This window comes from Talpa occidentalis, unplaced genomic scaffold (genome assembly GCF_014898055.3).
Source record: "Talpa occidentalis isolate TD23 unplaced genomic scaffold, MPIMG_talOcc4v2.1 talOcc4.2, whole genome shotgun sequence".
Classification (NCBI taxonomy): domain Eukaryota; kingdom Metazoa; phylum Chordata; class Mammalia; order Eulipotyphla; family Talpidae; genus Talpa; species Talpa occidentalis.
The window spans coordinates 17,052,155-17,072,477 of record NW_023602073.1 but is presented as its reverse complement, the minus strand read 5'-3'; the positions used below and the strand labels follow the sequence as shown (position 1 = coordinate 17,072,477).

Below are 20,323 nucleotides of genomic sequence, written 5' to 3'. Positions count from 1 at the left end.
GTGTTTATTCAGCTTTAAGCCACTAAAGTGCTTTATAGCAGCATATAACTGAATAAGCCAGCTAATAATCTGGTTAGGACTAATTTAACAGAGAAATGAGTTAGGAGGAAATATTGAGCTTTTTAGAGCCTTACAACTCTGTAATTGTGGATGAGGGATTTGAAAATGTCATTTGGGTCAAGGTCCTGAAACTATTTGTATCATCTGCCTTTCTTGCATTGTTCTCAGACTTCCTGAAATATTAACAGTAAATTTTATGGCCCTGTTACTGTACTAAGCAACTTACAAGGGTTGAGGCACTAAATTTTTATGATGGCCAGTGAAAGGGAAACTGGAATGAAGGAATTGATTCACCTGTGGGACACAGTTAATCAATGCGCAAGCAGCATCTGAAGAGTCCCTAGAGGTCCCCAGTATCCTGTGTCCCTGGGAAGCTCTGGGGCATCCTGAAATCTCCACTGGAACAATTACATAGCCTGTCTGTCTGTCGACTGTCTATAGGTAGGTTGTGAACGTGGTTAAAACTGAAGAATTCTTGACTTTCCATACCTTCGTCGGTCTTTAACCTTTTCCTCTCCTCACAGTGGAGGTCAGAATCGTTGCAGTCAGTGTGAGGCTCCGAAGACACGGACTCTGGGACTGAACTCCTAGACCTAGAAGAGGATGGATTTCTTTAGTGGGACATCCCATGAGCTCTATGTACTCAGACCCCTTCTCTCCAAATAAAGATAACCACTTACCTTTTCAAGGTGTCTTTCACGTCCTGCAGAGATACAAGGACAAAAGGAGAGTTAGGGAATACCCATGTCATGGGGCTTGGCATGAGGGGTGTCTCTGTAAACCCTCCATCCAACAAAGAAAGCAGCGAGTCCCACCTGGATACTGATGGACGCCCCGGTGATGAGTCCCATCCCCAACCCTGAGGGCTCATAGCAAGTTGATCCTCCCAGAGCCCAGTAACCTGCTCGCTGTGCCTGTGATCACAGCAGTGTGTGGGGGGCTTGAGGAGGAGGCCGGGAGACCCTGTGCTCCCCCTGCAAGATGTTCTTTCAGGGACCTGCCTGCCTTCAGATGAGTCTACATTAAATCACTTATCACACAGGCCTTTCCTTAGTTGGGAATCCACACACAGCTCATGAGAATGGGCCACTGTGGTGGTGGCAGGTGGCCTGTGCAGGTGGCGCAAGTCAGGTGACATTGAACCTTTTAGTGAGACTGAGTGGCAATTAAAAGAAACAGCTCCCACAATCAATGTTTCTGGTGTCTATCCCTCATGCCTCGGAAAAAGGTCCAGGAAGGCCCCTTGGAACAAGTGAGCTGTCCACAAACAAGGGAGGACGTTCTCATACATGTGGCTGCCCAACAACTGGTGTTTGCAGCAGTCATCTCAAGGCCTCTCTCAGGAGAGTTTGACAGTCAGGTTTCTGTGCACATGGGACTGAGATGAATCCTTATTATATAAAAAGAAAACTATTCTCTTTTAAAACATGTGTTTCTGTCTAAGGCATCTATTTCAAGAAGATAACAGTATCATGGCTATTGCAATGTCTTACTAAAAACAGAGGATGTCATAAACCTAAATGAAAGTAAAGTGTGATGTGTGTTTAAAGGGAAAAACAGGTATTAAACATGGATATTTTGAAGGTCTGAAAGCGGGATCTTAGAAAAAGGAAGAAGGTAAAAGCAAGTGTTAAATGTCTTAAAGAGAGTGAGAGTGTTTGAAGAAAGCCAAAGCAAGTGTTGAAGGTCTGAGCTAGAGGGAGGAAAAGAAATTTTAAGAAAGTGTTTAAAAGGTCAAAGCAAGAAGAGATGAAAAGACAAAAGCAAGTATGTCTGAGAAAGGAAGGAAATTTTTAAGAAAGCAAAAGAATGTGTTATAAAGTAGTGTTGCAAGAAAGGAAGAAAAAGTAAGGAAAGCAAAAGCACGTGTTAAAGAAAAGTAAGAAAGCAAAGAAAATGTTTAGGTGTGAGAGAGGGATCTTAGGGAAAACAAATGTGTATGTGCTGCAGTGCCTCACTACAAACTGTAAAAGGGCCAGTGATTCTAAGTTTTTTTCATTAGCTCCAGAGATTGAACATGGTCTGAAGACCTACATTGACAGAGAGGAGACCAACAAGGCCGAGGAAAAGAGATACAAAAAAGGGAGAAGGACAAGAGAAGGGCCCAGTATATGGCAGTTGGCTCTTCCAGCCCCCTGCCACCTCAGATTCGCCCTAGTCCCCATCATCCCAGGTATTCGAGACCTTAACCCTTCCTGGGCTGCCAGCCTGCTTCTACTGCCAGCAGCCAGGAAACCTCAGCCAAGAGTGTCTGAAGAAGGCACCCCTACGCCATATCCCCAGTGCCACTGCACAGGGCACTGCAAGAGGAGCTGTCACACCCTGAGAGAGACAGGGGGGCAGCCCATATCACTGGCCAAGATGGGAGGACATGCTTGACCATCAGCTGCCTCTGCCGTTTAAGGACCTGGTACGGGAGAAGAAGAAATTTTCTAACGAAGCCCAGAGGTGAGACAAACCTCAGGTGACCTAAAAGTGGCAGGCAAAATATTAGTCACCATCTTGGTGAATCAGGGGCCACTTACTCTGCTTTTCTCCATTTTCCTTACAGTGGCCTAGTGATGATTAGGCTGAGCCAGGACACTTTAACATTTCTAGTGAGATGAAAGAAAACCTGAAGTTGGGGCCTCCCTGTGGCACAAGGGATTAAGCACCACACTATGAAGCAATCTGCAGCCTCTGCAGCATGAGTTCAATCCCCGGTCAGCCAGGGAGCAACCCACGTGGCACAACAGACCTCTTCTAACTCACCCGCTGCTTCCCTCAGCAGTATATTTCAGTCAGTCTGCCTGTTTTGTTCCCCGCTCTATCTCTGGTGAATCCTCTCATCCCCCGCATCTCTGGGCTGTACCCCAGCTCTTGTATGCATAAATAAATAAATCTTTTTTTAAAAAAAAAGAAAACTTAAAAGTTACTAAAAAAATCTATGTATAGATGGCCTTATACGGGGGACCAGGGTCAAGTTGGCTACAACTTCTGTCTTGGTTACTCCTCTTTATGATTTTATTTGGGCCTTGCATTCTCAACACCCTTGTCAGAATCATCACCTGTCACCGCAAAGCCAGCAGACTCAGATTGTCCTTCAAACTGAGCCTGATAGGATGCCTCCACTGTCCTTCCTCCCAGGGCCCTTGCATCGCAGCCCTGCAGTGGAGCCCTGACTGCTCACCCCGCGTCACCCATTTTCAGCAGGAAGCAGCGACTGGTCAGATCGATGCCCACTGTCCTAACAGCAGTGAGGGGCTCCATCCGTACATGGGGTACTGTGTCCCAAGGCAAGTTAGGGTTAAGTAGGCAGCTTCAGGGGCAGTGCGGGCAGGGGCTTCAGGAGAAGCTTCTGAGACAAGGACAGTAAATTCTAAGTGCTAACCAACACATATATACCAGAGGGAAGGTCAGAAAGTCCAGGAGGACTGAACAAAAGCAGTAAACTGGACAGTGCTTGGTGACTGACTGTAGTTTCTCTTACACACACTGGAACCCTAAAAAAAACTGTCTTTGAAGGCTGCACCCAGACTTCTGGAGAATGGAGATGGGGGCACCACAGTGTGAAGTTGATGCCAGTACAGATGATGTATAAGATGGGGAGCAGGTACCTTTGTGATTTGTTTTTTTTTACCACTCTCCACTACGACCCCATCACACACACACAGGAAAGTCTATTCAGCTACGAAGACAGTCTTCACATGAGTCCTTTGAGGTGGAAGTGTTAGGGGGAAAGGATGTACTGAGCAAACTCCATACAGGCTTTGGACTCCACCCCCGCTCAATCAAAACATTGGGAATTACAAACCCCGTGACTACCAAAGGGAGAGTTGCAAGGACCTGAGGGTGGAGCTAAGCAGCCATGTTCTCTGTCTGGATATTTAACCAGGCAGGTGAGCGGGCGTCGGGCTCTATGCCTCATGGCGTGTGGTTTTTAGCCAGTTCTCGGCGGGTCATTTGGGATTCCAGGTTAGTGAAATGGGTAGGAGGCATTTACAAATTTATCTCCTTCTTTTTGTTCCTGAGTTGTTCATTTTCTCATTTCCCTTTCCTTGTAAAAAAACATTTTCATTAACCTTTCGTGTGTGCCTGCAGCTTAAGCCCCCTATAAGGGCACGGGTGAGGACCCACAATCAGTCAACCCATTTTATGCCAGGGTTGCTCTGTAACAGAAGAATATCCAAAGTTTACTGCTGCTGAATCAAGCGGGAGGCATGCACTTATATAAGGGAGAGGCTGTCATAATTCTCTATGGTCACCAGTGTAATTTCCTTCATCATCAGTCACGATACAAGAGAACAAAGTGCAGACGATAGAAATTTCATTGTGTAACTACTGCCAAGGTCAAACACTAGGTAAACCCAGGTTTTCTCTGAGATGCAGTCTCAAAAGATTACCATTTCCCCATCTACACGTTCTCTTTATTGGCATCATCTTCTCATTGTGGTGCCGCCATTTCCACTCTCCATCTGCACAAAGAGTTCATCCTTCCAAAATGAAACCCACCCACTAAACAACATCACCTTTGTTCCTCCAGCCACCTTGTATCTACCAGGCAGAGGAATATGTGAATCTCCATTCCTGAGGGAGTTTGTAAAGGGAAGACTGTTGAGGAACATCACCAAGCAAGGCTGGTTGATGACTCCCGTGTACTCAGAGGGGAGGTCTGGGTCACACAATTTGATTACAGTTACCAGCAGTAGTGTTCCCTCAGCCTGATTCCATTTATCATCTGTGAGTTTAGACCAGCAGAAGAGAAACCACACATCTGGTGGGATTCGCTTTAAATTGGCAGATACAAAACTGCAGTTTCCATTTCTATACTATCAGTTCACACAGTGTGGCAGTGACTGAGATATTTTGGTCATGGGTCACTAAGCACGATGAATTGGAACGTTTGTGGAGGTGGAGAGCAGAGCTCAAACTCTGGCATTAACGTGGTTTCCCTTCATGTTTGTAACAATGGACGTTCTCCCCCTACCAAAGAACCTATAATGGGGGACATGTGACTGTCCTTTGAGTGTTAACTTTAACATCCACACAAAGGGATAAGTGCAGAGGCTGCCCTGAGAGTGGCAGGATGACTAAAGAGTCTGGAGCCAACTGAAGGATATCCTCAATTTTTCACTAAAGGTTGGATTCTCGTCCCAGGAGAGGGGCAGCTATGGAAAGTCTCAGGGACCCCCAGTGCACATGAGCTGCAGCAGCTCTGTCCTCATCGCCAGCCTCATGAGCAGCATGAACATGAGCTCACCTGGAGGGACCCTGTTCTCACTGCTCACAATGAATGGTTTGTAGAACATGGGGGAGGCAGTGTGGAGGGCAAATGCAAACCCTGTACGGTGGTGAATGTGTCAAAGTGATATGTTTGAGGTCTTCAAGTCCTGAAGTTATTTAATATTTCAGTTCTTGAAACTGAGCTATTTATAATGTGAAACCCAGTCTAGGATGTTCTATGTAAGAAAGATCAAAATTCTGTCTCTACGGCCTGAGGGGCTGGGCATCCTAACCAAGCACTATAATAAGGCAGAAAAGATACAGAGAAATTCTCATAGACACTAGGAACATAAAAATAAAGCAATGTTCCTTTGGCTGTCATCTATTTCTCATGGGCTGGTGAGAGTAAACCATCAAGTTTATACTCTGCCCAACCACGTCCTCTTTGCATACTCTAGGATGGAAAGGACACAAATTCTTACCTCCTGTTCTCTTGTTTGTTCTCTTGACTTCACCTTCTGACTCAACCACTGGTCTAACCGTTCTTTCACTTTTGTCCTAGTCTCCAGGAGTTTTTCCTGATCAACATTGGGTGAAGAAAGAAACTGTAGTTAAGATGACAGATTTATCACATTCCTGAGAGGAATTCCTCCCTTCCAAGAGAAACAATGACAAGCAATATCATCAAATCCTTACACTTTCAGTATAAGCGCCCCAAACCGTGTGTAGTGATACAGGTGACCCCTTACTCCCAGAATACGTGGCAGGATGACTGCCATCATGTCTGCTATAGAATCAGAGGCTGGGGAAGGGATAACTAATCTGCCCAAGGGCTATGACCTTTGGCTTCTTGACACTCATGTTTTGACCCTCAGGCAGAGCTATATGGACCTCTACAGCCTCGCCAGGAAACACTGAACATAGGACAAAACAGTAACCATCTAAAAGAAGCCCTTCTTTACCTCCTATATATGGAAAGTTGTCTGTGTCCATCAGGACTCTCTTCCAGAAAGCTCCCTGGATTCACTTCCAAATTGGTGGGGCCCAAACCCACATGAAGGAACTCCAGGCACTCTTCTTTTGCTGATTGATTTAGCCTAGCCTACTGCAGGAATAATAAATTCTGGTGGTCTGTTCCTGTTTTCGGAATCTGTCCCACCTTACAGGCAGGACAAGGACCTAATAGGCAACAATCAATCTTCGCCTCTATAGGAAACCAACTTCTGTCCTGGTTGCTCCTCTTTCTGGATCCCAAAATAGTCTGAAGCACTAACTGCCAACTGAGGGATGACCTCAATCTTTCACAAAAGGATGGGTTCTCTTCCCAGGAGAGGGGCAGCTATGGAAATTCTTAGACAGCCCCACAGTGCATGAGCTGCAGCACCTCTGTCCTCATCTCCAGCCTTATGAGCAGCAGGAACATAAGCTCACCTAGAGGGACCCTGTTCTCACTACTCGCAAACAACGGTTTGTGGAACATGGGGGAGGCAGTCTGGGGGGCAAATGCAAACCCTGTACGTTGGTGAACGTGTCAAAGTGATATGGTTGAGGTTTTCAAGTCATGAAGTTATTTAACATTTCAGTTCTTGAAACTGAGGAATCTATAATGTGAAACCCAATCTAGGATTTTTATGCATGAAAGAACAAAATTCTGTCTCTACGGCCTGAGCACTGGGTATTGTAACCAATGACTATTATAAGGCTGGAAAGATACAGAGAAATTCTCATGGACACCAGGGACATAAAAATAAAGCAAGTGTCATGTAATGAAATGGTACTGGGAAAACTGGACCACTGCATGCAAAAAAAAAAAAAAAGAAACTAGACAACTACCTCTCAACGTGCACAAAAATCAACTCAAAATGGGTAAGAGAACTGGACATAAGACCTGAAACCACAAAATATATGAAAGAAAATATAGGTAAAAAACAAGACATATATCACAACAACATCTTTAAAGACTCATCACCCAAAGTAAAGATAGTCAAGGAAAAGATAAACACCTGGGATTACATCAAACTGAAAAGCTTCTGTACAGCAAAAGAGACACTAATCAAATAAGACATCAGTGTAAAAAAAAAAATAACAACAATAAAAAACACAACAAAGCAGAAACAGACAATTATAAATCAGAGACATTCTGCAGGGGAGGAGGCAGGAAAGGGATTAGAGGGAGGGAGGGAGGTAGGAGCACAGGGGACTGAGGTGATGGTGCATGGGTGCATTGGTGAAGGAAACTCTGGGGACTACACCTGAGGGGGTGGGGGAAGCAAATATTGTTTAAAAATGAACAATGATGTAAAAAAATAAAAAAAATTGGGAAAAAAATAAAGCATGTACCTTTGGCTGTCATCTATATCTCATAGGCTGGTAACAATAAACCATCAAGTTTATGCTCTACCCAACCATGGCCTCCTTGTATGTTCTAGGGTGGAAAACTCAATTTCTTACCTCTTGTTCAAATGACTTCAAATTCTCACTCAGATTCAGGTCTAACAGTTCTCTCAGTCTTCTCGTAGAATCCTGGTGTTTTTCCTGATCAATATTGGGTGAAGAAAGAAAGCATAATTGAGAAGACAGAGTCCTCAGGTCCCTGAGAGGAATCCCTGCCATCCAAGAGACTAGAATGACATGAAATATCATCGAATCCTTACACTTTCAGTGTAAGCACCCCGAGGACTGTGTGCAGTGGGAATAAGGTAACCCCTTTATTCCCAGAGTATGTGGCAGGATGGCTGCCATAATGTCTGCTGGAGAATTGGAGGCTGGGAAACGGTAACTAATCTACCCAAGGGCTATGACTACTGGCATCTTGAACCTCATGTGCTGACCCTCAGGCAGAGCTATATCTAAAAGAAGCCTTCCTCTAACTCCTAAATATGGAAAGTTGTCTGTGTCCATCAGGACTCTCTTCCAGGAAGCTCCCTGGATCCACTCCCAATTGAGTGGGGCCCAAACCCACATGAAGGAACTTCAGGGAGTTTTCTTTTGCTGATTGGTTTAGCTTCACAGACTGCAGGAGAAATAAATTCTGGCGGTGTCTGTGCCTATTTTGGGACTCTGTCACATGGCCTTACACATCATGGTTTCTCTAATATTACACACATGTGAAGATAAAAAAGGCTGGATGGGCCTCCCCTGGTGGCGCAGGCAGTTGAGCGCCTAGCTGTGAAGCTGTCCGCAGCCTCTGCAGTGCCGATTTGATCCCGGCAGGCCAGTGAGGGTCCCACATGATGGAGCAGACTTCTGTCTCGCCCACTGTTCCCCTCAGCAGTGTATTTCGTCAGTCTACCTGTTCTGTTCCCCGCTCTGTCTCTGGTAAATACTCTAACCCTCCCGCAGATCTGGTCTGTACCCCAGTTCTTGTATAAATAAATATATAAAACTTTAAAAAAATAAAAATAAAAAAGCTGGCGCTTTTAAGAGAGGTTTTATTTATTTATTTTAAGATTTATTTATTTATTTATACAAGCACTGGGTACAGTCAGAAGCGCGGGAGGGTGAGAGAATTCACCAGAGCCAGAGCGGAGAGCAGAGCAGGGCAGAAGGACTGAAGTACACTGCTGAGGGGAGCAGCAGGCGGCAGGAGAGGTCTGCGCGCCTTGCGGAACCCTCCTCAGTGGCCGGGGAGCAGCTGGGGATTGAACCGACAGAGGTTGCGGGCAGCTTCGCAACCCAGCGCTCAACCGCTGCTGGCGCATTTTTGACCACTGTATTCTACAGCAAGGGGGCATGATGGCAAGAATGAATATGGATAAGACTCTCACCATATTATAAAGTTCATACAGACCAGGAGATTGTATTCTGGGGAAACGTGCAAGAGACAGGCCAAACCACAGGCCAAGATGGAGACAGGCTTGACTGTCAGCTGCCTCTGACTATGAAACCAACTACAGGAGAAGAAGACATTTTCTAAAGAAGCCCAGAGGTGAGACAAGCCTCGGGTGATCCTAGAGTGGCAGACAAAAAAAAAAAAAAAATCACCCTCTTGGTGAATCAGCGGACACTTACTCTGCCTTGCTCCATTTTCTTTATACTGGTCTTCTGATGACTAGCCTGAGCAGGACACTTTAACACTTCAAGTGAGATAAAAGAAAACCTAAAGTTATTTAAAAAAATATATGTATTAAAGATGGCCATGGGCCTTCCTGGTGGCGCAGGTGGTTGGTTGAGGGCCGAGCTGTGAAGCTGTCCGCAGCCTCTGCAGCACCAGTTCGATCCAGGCCAGCCGGCGAGAATCCCACATGGCGCAGCAGACCTCTCCTGTCTCGCCTGCTGCTCCCCTCAGCAATGTATTTCGTCAGTCTGCCTTTTCTGTTCCCTGCTCTGTCTCAGGTGAGTCCTCTCACCCCTCTGCACCTCTGGCCTGTACCCTGGTTCTTGTATAAATAAATAAAATCTTAAAAAAAAAAAAAGATGCCCTTACAGGCAAGACAAGGTCCTAGTTGGCTACAAACAATCTTTTGGCCGCTACGGAAACCCAACCTCTGTCCTCATTGCTCCTCTTGGTGCTTCCCTCACTAATTGTCATTATTATTTTCTTGTTTGGGCCTTGCATCCTCTACACCCTCATCAGAATCATCTCCTGTCGCAGCAAAGCCAGCAGACGTCAGATGGTCCTTCAGACGGAGCCTGATAGGAAGCCTCCAGCGAACTTCCTCCCAGGGCCCTTACATCGCCACCTGCAGTGGAGCCCTGACTGCTCGATAGGGTAACCATTTTCAGCAGGAAGCAGTGGCTGGTCAGACGTCGACACCCACTGTCCTAACAGCAGTGAGGGCCTCCGTCTTTACATGGGATACAGAGTCCCAGGGCAAATCAGGGTTAAGTAGGCAGCTTCAGGGACAGTGCAGGCAGGTACTTCAGGAGAGGTAAAGAGGCCTCTGGGAAAAGGACAGTAAATTCTAAGTGCTAACCAACACATACACCAGAGGGAAGGTCAGAAAGTCCAGGAGGACAGAACAAAAACAGTACACTGGACAGTGCCTGGTGACCGACTGTAGTTTGTCTTACACAAACTAGAACCCTAAAATAAACTATCTTCAAAGTTGCAAAGGCTGATAAGATACAGAGAAATTCTCATAGACACGAGGGACATAAAAATAAAGCATGTTTCTTTGTGTGTCATCTATTTCTCATGGGCTGGTGAGAATAAACCATCAAGTTTATGCTCTGCCCAAAAACACGCCCTCCATGTATGCTCTAGGATGGAAAAGACTCAACACTTACCTCCCATTCACATATTTGTTTTCCGGACTTCAACTTCTGATTCTTAGACTGGACTAACAGGTCTCTCAGTTTCATCATAGCATCCTGGAGATTTTCCTGATCAAAATTGGATGAAGAATGAAAACATAGTTGAGATGACAGAATCATCAGGTCCCTGAGAGGAATCCCTGCCTTCCAGAGACTAGAATGACATGAAATAGTGTTGAATCCTTACACTTTTAGTATAAGTGCCCCGAGGACTGTGTGCAGTGATACAGGTGACCCCTTATTTGCTGGGAGCCAGGTTATTCATGTCGTCTGACAAGGGTCCAGGCATGGGGCAGATTCCTGAAAAGTCAGGAATCTCGTTAGCTGACTCCTGCTAGATTCTCCTCATTTGTTTATTTATTTATTTATTTTTCTCCTCATTTGTTTATGGCTAGTTTCTACTGTATATGGCAATTGTCAAAATACACATTTAAAAGTAAAACTGCAAATGCTGTTTGATCAATTACTGAATAACCAATTTGATGGCAAATGGCACTGCGTGATTCATTGATAACATTGGCTAGTTAGCATACAAATTCTTGACACAGGAAAAGGGGAAGGATACAGATTTTTGAGAATGGTTGGGGAGAGCAACCAGTCTAGCAGGCTGCCAGGCCTTGTTTAGATATGCTTATTAAGGAAGCAAACTTGTCTTTTTCTTACATTTCCATGTCTATGGCTCTTTAATGGGGAAAGATTTCCTTCCCTTAATAGTTCCCATTTCCTTAACAGTTCCCTTTCAGTGACACTGGGTATGGTAGCTGTTAGAGTGTGCTTTCAAGAATAAGTCAACAGCAATTTTGTGACTGGTTGAGCCAATAACCACGGCAGCACAAATAATGCACTTGGAAATAGTCAATGTTACAACTACTGATATGTCACGTATTAACCATTCTGGGAACCAAAAGCTATAACTATCTCCGGCTCCGCCTCTGATGAAATGTTTGTAGTTCCTTAAAACAACAATCAGCAATCTTACACAAAAAGAAATTTTCCCTTGATCTTAAAGTTAGATATGGAAATATCTAAATAAGTACAGGAGTAATAGGTAGAAAAACTCTTTTGTTAGATTAGAAAAATTCCTCCCTTAATTAAGAGCTTGGGGCTAGGGAAGAGTCAGTGCGGCTTGTCTGGCAATGACACCCTCGAGGCCCTTCGTTCCTTAACATTGAATCAATATCTTATTAAAACAATATACTATTAGATGATGATTTCTATATAAAAGCCTTCTGTTTTTTGCTTTAATTGTTTGGTTATATGTTAGTGTAAACTTTATAGGTTAGTTAGAAATAATCCCTTTGTTTCCCCTCCCCCAGGTAACTTCCTGCCCTTTGTTTCCCCAGCCCTTAGTTAATCCTTCACCATAGTAAACTTGGAAATGTTAGTTTCAGTCACATAAGTTTTTGCTAGTAATAAAATTATTGTTTAAGATAAATGACTATTCTAAGAACACTTTTGTTTAGCAACTGTGCCTTCTTTAAAACAAAGAATAATAAATGTTACAACCTCTGCTGGAGGACAAGTAGACCCTTGGCTGTTCTAGAGGAAGATGTGATGATTGTTATCTTCCTGCTCTAATACATATGCTTATGCACTCTCCTGGTTTGCTTGTAATGTATAAATAAAGGGCTGCTGAGACCCTCAGCAGGATGTCGTCTACACCCTGATCAAGTGTTTGCATCTCCTCACTCCCCCTCCCCCAATCCCTCAGATTGATCCACCCCATCTCATCCTTAGGGGAACCCCTGACGGGACAATTTGCCTGAGCTGGCTTCCAGCACTTATTCCCAGAGCACGTGGCAGGATGGCTGCCATCATGTCTGCTGTAGAATCCGAGGCTGGGGAAGGGTTAACTAACATACCTGAGGGCTCTGACTATTGACTTCTTGAACCACATGTGCTGACCCTCAGGCAGAGCTATATAGATGTCTACAGCCTCGCCAAGAAATGCTGCACCCAGCACAAGACAGTAACCATCTAAAAGAAGACTTTTTCCTCCTCCTACATATGGAAAGTTGTCTGTGTCCATCAGCACTCTCTTCCAGGAAAGTCCACGGATTCACTCCCATATTGGTGGACCCACACCCACAGGAAGGAACTCCAGGGCGTTTTCTTTTGCTGATTCGTGTAGCCTGGCAGACTGCAGGAGAAATAAAATCTGGTGGTCTCTGTGCCTATTTTGGGAATCTGTTACAAGACCTTCACATCATGGTTTCTCTAATGTTATATACATGTGAAGATAAAAAAGGTGGTATGTATTTCAACAACTGTATATACAACAGGGTGTCATCAAGGCAAGAGTAAATAAGGCCCAGATGTTCACCATCCTATGGAAGTCCACATGGACCATGGGATTGTATTTTGGGGAAACACCTGAGACAGGGGGCAGCCCAAACCACAGGCCAAGATGAGAGGACAGGCTTGACTGTCAGCTGCCTCTGTCTATGAAACCAGCTACAGGTTAAGAAGATGTTTTATCAAGAAGCCCAGAGGTGAGACAAACCTCAGATTGTAACAGGGTGGTCCCCAGGAAAGGGGGAGGTTCCCTGCCCCACCCAAGGGAGGGTGGAGCTGAGCAGGAAGAGAAGAAGCTGCAGAAGAGACTGAGGAAGGAAGGAAGCAGGATGGAGCCAGGAGACCTGGAGGAGGCGCATGGAGCCTAGAGACACGTGAAGAAACTGCGCTTGTCTTTTGGTCGTGGACTGGGTGACACAGATGTGGGTGAGACCCGTGGGGAGGTGACCATGGCAGCTTTTATCTTGATGTTGATTTTGCTCTTTTCCTTCCGGGCTTGTCTGGTTGTTTCTGGCCCTTTTCTGTGGGTCCCCCCTGGAAGATGCTTTAGACTTGTGGCAGGCTTTGGGGCCTTGCTCTGGGCCAATCCCATTTGGATGGAGTTTTACCCACGAGGGGACGGGTAACTTTGGGTGCTTCATTTAGAAACTAGACTCTTTGCCTTACCTGTATTGTTTCCTAGTTTTATTAAATTTCCTTCCCATTAAAGTCTCATATGTTTTGTGTTGATGCGGCGGATGGCAGAACCCATTTAGAATAGGCAGGTTTGCGGGGTTTGGGCTGCCCCTCTCCCTGTCCTATAATAAGATGACCCTAAAAGTGGCAAACAAAAAATATCATCTTCTTGGTGAGTAAGGGACCACTTATTCTGCCTTAAGCCAGTTTCCTTAGACTGGTCTGCTGAGCTAAACTGAGCCAGGACACTTTAACACTTGAAGTGAGACAAAAGAAAAACTAAAGTTATTAAAAAACATCTGTATTACATGTGGTATTACAGATGGGACAAGGGCCTAGTAGGGTAAACGAATCCTGGCCTCTATAGAAAACCATCTTCTGTCCTGGTTGCTTGTATTGCTGGTTCCCTCACTAATTTTCATTTTTATTTTCTTGTTTGGGCCTTGCATCCTCAGCACCCTCTTCAGAATCATCTCCTGTTGCCTCAAAGAAAGAGCGTGATAGGATGCCTCCACCGTCCTTCCTCCCAGGCCCTTAGATTGCCGCCCTGCAGTGGAGTCCTGACTGCTTGCCCGCGTCACCCATTTTCAGCAGGAAGCAGTTACTGGTCAAATGGATGCCCCTTGTCCTAACAGTAGTGAGGGCTACATGCGTAGAAGGGTTAGTGACTTCCAGGTCAAGTCAGGGTTAAGTAGGCAGCTTCAGGGACAGTGTAGGCAGAGACTTCGGGAGAGTTAAAGAGGCTTCTGAGACAAGGACAGTAAATTCTAAGTGCTAACCCACACATACACCAGAGAGGAGGTCAAAGAGTCCAGGAGGACGAAACTAAAACAGTACACTGGGCAGTGCCCAGTGACTGACTGTAGTTTCTCTTACACACATTGAAACCCTAAAAATACCAATATCATCAAAGGCTGCACCCTGAGGTCTGTGCACCATAGATATGACAGAACAAAAATTAAAAAGAGGGAAATGAAGTAGAAAATGTCAGGCTGACTGTGGATGAGCTGAAGTCAGGACAGAGCCTGTAGACTGAGAATTTCAGGGAATAACGGATAAGTGTCCTCAGGTCACAGGCACCCTGAGCCATGATGGCTGTGCAGCTGGATTTACTCAATAAATACTTTGTAACCTAGTTGCTGGGGCTCAGTTTTTGGAGAGATCTCCTCCCAGCTGCGAGTGTGAAGCCGCCAACATGAAGAAAGAGCTTCCCTCCTCCTCTGAGTGCTCCTGTTCCCTCATGACAATCTGCCAGAACAGTCACCCTTAAAGACAGGAAACTCTGCTGTGTTACACCATGGATGAGCCGGGGAGATACCTCTGTCAGAGACAAAAGGACAGTATTTTCAGCAGTGTTTTAACCTAGTTAGATTTAAGTACGGATGTAGAATGATGAGACCAGGTGACAGGAGGGACAACATGGACACTGTTTTCAGGTTGGGAGGAGGAACCCGTTGTGCAGATGGAGAGTGGAGATGGGGGCTCCACAGTGTGACGCTGATGCTAGGAATGGCATGTGTAAGACGGGGAGCAGGTACATTTGTGATTTGTTTATTTTTACCACTCTCCTCTATGCCACCATCACATACACACAGAAAAGTCTGTTTAGGTATGAAGACACTCTTCATATGATCCCTCTGAGGTGGAGGAATCCGAAGTCAACTGCTGCTGGATCAACTGGGAGGCAGGCACTTAGATGTGGGAGAGGCCATCATAATTCTCTATGGCCACCAGAGTAATTTCCTTTTTCTTCAGAGCAGGTACAAGAGAACAAAGGACAGATCCTAGACAATTTCATTGTGTAACTAGGGCCAAGGTCAAACACTGGGTAAACCCAGGTTTTCTCTGAGATGCAGCCTCAAAAGTTTAGCATTCTCCCCTCTACTCGTTCTCCCTTTTGGCTTCATTTCATGTTGTGGTGCCCCCATCTCCACTCTCCATCGGCACAAATAGTTCATCCTTCAATGTGAAACCCAACCCACTAAACACCATCACCTTTGTTCCTCTAACCACCTGCTCCCCACCAGGCACAGGGATGTGTAAATGTCAATTTCTGAGGGAGTGTGTGAAGGGAAGGCTTTTGAGGAACAAGCAAGGCTGGTGATGTATTGAGAGGAGAGGTCTGGGTCGGACAATTTGATCATATTAGTCATCTAAAATTCTAAAATTAAAATTTTATCAGCATTAGTCATCCCCTAGCCAGTCCATTTATCATCCATGAGTTTAGACCAGGAGAAACGAAAGCACCCATCTGGTGGGACTCACTTTAATTGGGCAGATACAGAACTGTAGTTTCCATGGCTATACTATCAGCTCACGCAGTGTGGCAGTGACTGAGATACTGTGGTCAAGGTCAGTGACCAGGATGAACTGGAACCTTTGTGGAGGAGGAGAGAACAGCTCCAACTCTGGCATTAATGTGGTTTCCCTTCATGTTTTTTTTTTTTTTAAAGATTTATTTATTTTTTGCTTATAAATACTAGGGTGCAGGCCAGAAGTATGGGTGAGAGGATCCACCAGAGACAGAGTGGGGAACAGAATAGGCAGACTGACTGAAATACACTGCTGAGGGGAACAGCTGGTGCAACAGGACAGGTCTGCCGTACCATGTGGGTCACCTCCCTGACTGGAGATCCAACTCATGTTGTAGTAGCTGTGGATAGCTTTGAAATGCTGAGTCCTAACAACTTGCGCCATCAGGGAGGACCCCCCTTCATGTCCGTAACAATGGAAGTTCTTCCCGCTCCCCAAGACCCTAATATAAGGGATGTGTGACTGTCCTGTGAGTGTGAACTTTAACACCCACACACAAGGGATTAGGGCAGAGGCTGGAAGACACCCTGAGAGAGGAGGATGACTAAATAGTCTGGAGCACTAACTGCCAACTGAGGGATGACCTCAATCTCTCCGTAAAGGCTGGGTTCTCTTCCCAGGAGAGGGGCAGCTATGGAAAGTCTTAGACACCCCAAGTGCACATGAGCTGCAGCAGCTCTGTCCTCATCGCCAGCCTCATGAGCTACAGGGACATGAGCTCACCTGGAGGGACCCTGTTCTCATTGCTTGCAAACTATGGTTTGTGGAACATGGGGGAAGCAGTGGGGGGGGGGGGTAGCAAATACTAACCCTGTATGGTGAATGTGTCAAAGTCATATGTTTGAAGTCTTCAAGTCATGAAGTTATTTAACATTTCAGTTCTTGAAAATGAGGGATCTATAATGTGAAACCCAGTCTAGGATGTTCTATGCAAGAAACATTAAAATTCTGTCTCTATGGGCTGAGATGCTGGGCATCCTAACCAATCACTATTATAAGGGTGAAAAGACACAGACAAATTCTCAGAGACACTAGGGACATAAAAATAAAGCATGTTTCTTTGGCTGTCAACTATTTCTCATGGGCTGGTGAGAATAAACCATTAAGTTTATGCTCTGCCCAACCAGGCTATTTGTGATGTTCTAGGATGGAAAAGACTCAACTTCTTACCTCCCATTCTCTTCTTTGTTCTCTATACTTCAACTTCAGACTCAACCACTGGTCTACCAGGTCTCTCAGTTTTGTCACACCCTCCTGGAGTTTTTCCTGATCAAAATTGGGTGAAGAAAGTGTAGTTAAGATCACAGATTCATCACGTTGCTGAGAGAAATCCTTTCCTTCAAGAGACTAGAATGACATGAAATATCGTTGAATCCTTACACTTTCAGTATAAGTGCCCCAAGGACAGTGTGCAGTGATACAGGTGCCCCCTTTTTCCCAGAGCACTTGGCAGGATGGCTGCCATCATGTCTGTTGTAGAATCGGAGGCTGGGGTGGGGGTATAAATAAAGCATGTTGTTTCTTTGGCTGTCCTCTATTTCTGCTGAGAATAAACCATCAAGTTTATGCTCTCCCCAACCACACCATCTTTGTATGTTCTACAATGGAAAAGACTTAACTTCTTACCTCCTGTTCTCTTCTTTGTTCTTTTGACTTCAACTTCTGACCTTTAGACTGGTCTAACAATTCTCTCAGTTTTGTCTTAGCCTCCTGGATTTTTTCCTGATCAAAATTGGGTGAAGACAGAAAGCATAGTTAAGATGACACATCAGGGCCTCCCAGGTGGCGCAGTGGGTTGAGCGCCACACTGTGAAGCTGTCCACAGCCTCTGCAGAGCAGGTTAGATGCCAGCCGGTGAGAATCCCACAAGGCGTGGCAGACCTCTCCTGGATGCGCCAGCTGCTCCCCTCAGCAGTGTATTTCTGTCATCTGCCTGTTCTGCTCCCTGCTCTGTCTTTGGTGAATCCTTTCACCCTCCCACGCCTCTGGCCCGTACCAGAGGCTCTTGTATCAAAATAAATAAATCTTTAAAAAAAAAAAAGATGACAGATCAATCTCGTTCTTGAGCGGAATCCCTGCCAAGAGACTACAATGTCATGAAATATCGTTGAATCCTTACACTTTCAGTATAAATGCCCCGAGGTCTGTTTGCAGTGAGACAGCTGGCCCATATTCCCAGAGCAGGGGACAGGTTTGCTGCCATCATGTCTGCTATAGAATCTGAGGCAGGGGAAGGGGTAACTAACCTACCCAATGACTATGACTCGTCTTCTTGAATTTCATGGGCTGACCCTCAGAGAACGCTTACAGACCTCTACAGCCTCAACAGGAAACACCACACAAGAACAAGACAGTCACCATCTAAAAGAAGCCTTTCTCCACCTCCTATATGTGGAAAGTTCCCTGGTTCACTCCCAAATTAGTGGGAACTAAGCCCACGTGTAGGAACTCCAGGCACTCTTCTTTTGCTGATTGGTTTAGCCTCCCACACTGCAGGAGAAATAAAATCTGGTGCCTGATTTGGGGATCTGTCACATGACCTTGCACATCATGGTCTCTCTAATGTTACACACATGTGAAGACAAAAAACACTGGTGCCTATTTCGACAAGTATATTCTACAACAGAGGGACAACATGGCAATAGTGAATAGGGCTGAGACTCTCACCATCCTATGAAAGTCCATATGGATCATGGGATTGTATTTTAGGGAAACGTCCAAGCGATGGGGGTCAGCCAAAACCACAGGCCAAGATGGTAGAACAGGCTTGACCCTCAGCTGCCTCTGACTATGAAGAACCTGCTACAGGTTAAGAAGACGCTGTCTAAAGAAGCCCAGAGGTGAGACATGCCTCAGGTGACCCTAAAAGTGGCAGACAAAAAAAAAAAAACCCTCTTGGGAATCAGGGGCCACTTACATACTCTGGGCTTACTTACTCTGCATTTGTTTATTTTCTTTAGACTGGCCTGCTGATGACTAGCCTGAGTCAGGACACTTTAACATTTCTAGTGAGATGAAAGAAAACCTAAACTGGGCCTCCCGAGTGGCGCAGCAGTTGAGCGCTGGGTTGCAAAGCTGCCCGCAGCTGGTTTGATCCCTGGCCACCGGCAAGGGTCCCACATGGCTCACAGACCTCTCCTGCCATGTCCGCTGCTCCCCTCAGCAGTGTACTTTGACAGTCTGCCTCTTCTGCTCTCCACTCTGGCTCTGCTGAATTCTCTCACCCTCCCGCACTTCTGAGTGTACCCAGTGCTTGTATAAATAAATAAAAATAAATCTTTAAAAAAAAAAGAAAGAAAACCTAAACTTACTGGAAAACATCGATATTACAGATGGTCTTACAGGCGCAGGGCCTAGTATACTACTATCAGTCTTGGCCTCTATAAAAAGCCAACTTCTGTCCTGGTTGCTCCTCATTCTGGTTCCTTCAATAATTTTTATTATTATTTTCTTGTTTTAGGCCTTGTATCCTCAACACCCTCTTTAGAATCAGCTCCTTTCACCTCAAAGCTGGCACACGTCAGATGGTCCTTCAGACGGAGCCTGACAGGACGCCTCCTCCGACCTTCCTCCAAGGAACCTTAGATAGACACTCTGCAGTGGAGCCCTGGCTGTTTGCCTGTGTCACCCATTTTCAGCAGGAAGCAGTTACTGGTCAGATCAACCCCCTCTGTCCTAACAGCAGTGAGGGGCTCCTCTGTAGAAGGGGTAATGAGTACCAGAACAAGTTAGTGTTAAATAGGCAGCTTCAGGGACAGTGCAGGCAGGGACTTCAGGAGAGTTAAAGAGGCTTCTGAGATAAGGACAGTGAATTCTAAGTGCTAACCCACACATACACCAGAGGGGAGGTCAAAAAGGCCAGGAGACGAACAAAAACAGTACACTGGGCAGTGCCTGGTGACTGACTGTAGTTTCTCTCACACACACTGGAACCCTAAAAAAAAAAACTGTCTTCGAAGGCTGCACTCAGATATCTGAGCATCAGAGACATGATGGAATAAAATTGAAAGGGGGGAAATGAAGTGGAAAATGTCAGGCTGACTGTGGATGAGCTGAAGTCGGGACAGAGCCTGTAGACTGAGAATTTCAGGGAACAAGGGATAAGCGCCCTCAAGGCCACACGCGCCCTGAGTCACGTATCCCCAGCTGCTGTGTCCCTTGCTTCACTCAATAAATACCCTGTAACCTAGATTCTCGGGGCTCAGATTGTGGAGAGAGATCTTATCCGGGCTGTGGGTGTGAAGCCTCCAGCGTAAATAAAGAGCTTCCCTCCTCCTCTCTGAGTGCTCCTGCTCCCTCATGACAATCTGCCACAACAGTAACCCTTAAAAAACCAGTAAACTCTGCTGTGTTACAATACAGATGAGCCGGGAAGACACTATCGTCAGACAGCAAGGGACAATATGTTCATGACTGTGTTTCACCTAGTCAGCTTTAAAAACCAAACGTGGAACGGGGGGACCAGGTGGCAGGAGGGACGTGAGGATACTGTTTACTGGGTAGAGCTTCAGGTTGGAGGGAT

At 45.6% G+C, this 20,323-nt stretch overlaps 1 protein-coding gene across 4 annotated transcripts in view; it reads right to left on the bottom strand.

The window, feature by feature from the left end:
* Nucleotides 1-20,323, bottom strand: part of LOC119251750 (golgin subfamily A member 6-like protein 22) — a 48,039-nt gene that overhangs the window by 11,390 nt on the left and 16,326 nt on the right. For all 4 annotated transcript variants that reach the window (XM_037519014.2, XM_037519015.2, XM_037519012.2 and 1 more), the window contains exons 9-15: nucleotides 17,428-17,523; nucleotides 16,972-17,067; nucleotides 10,492-10,587; nucleotides 7,714-7,797; nucleotides 5,745-5,840; nucleotides 741-763; nucleotides 550-653 (exon numbers count right to left, since the gene is read on the bottom strand). In XM_037519014.2, the coding sequence (XP_037374911.1) occupies nucleotides 550-653; nucleotides 741-763; nucleotides 5,745-5,840; nucleotides 7,714-7,797; nucleotides 10,492-10,587; nucleotides 16,972-17,067; nucleotides 17,428-17,523 (595 nt within the window). The remainder of the gene's footprint in view (nucleotides 1-549; nucleotides 654-740; nucleotides 764-5,744; nucleotides 5,841-7,713; nucleotides 7,798-10,491; nucleotides 10,588-16,971; nucleotides 17,068-17,427; nucleotides 17,524-20,323) is intronic.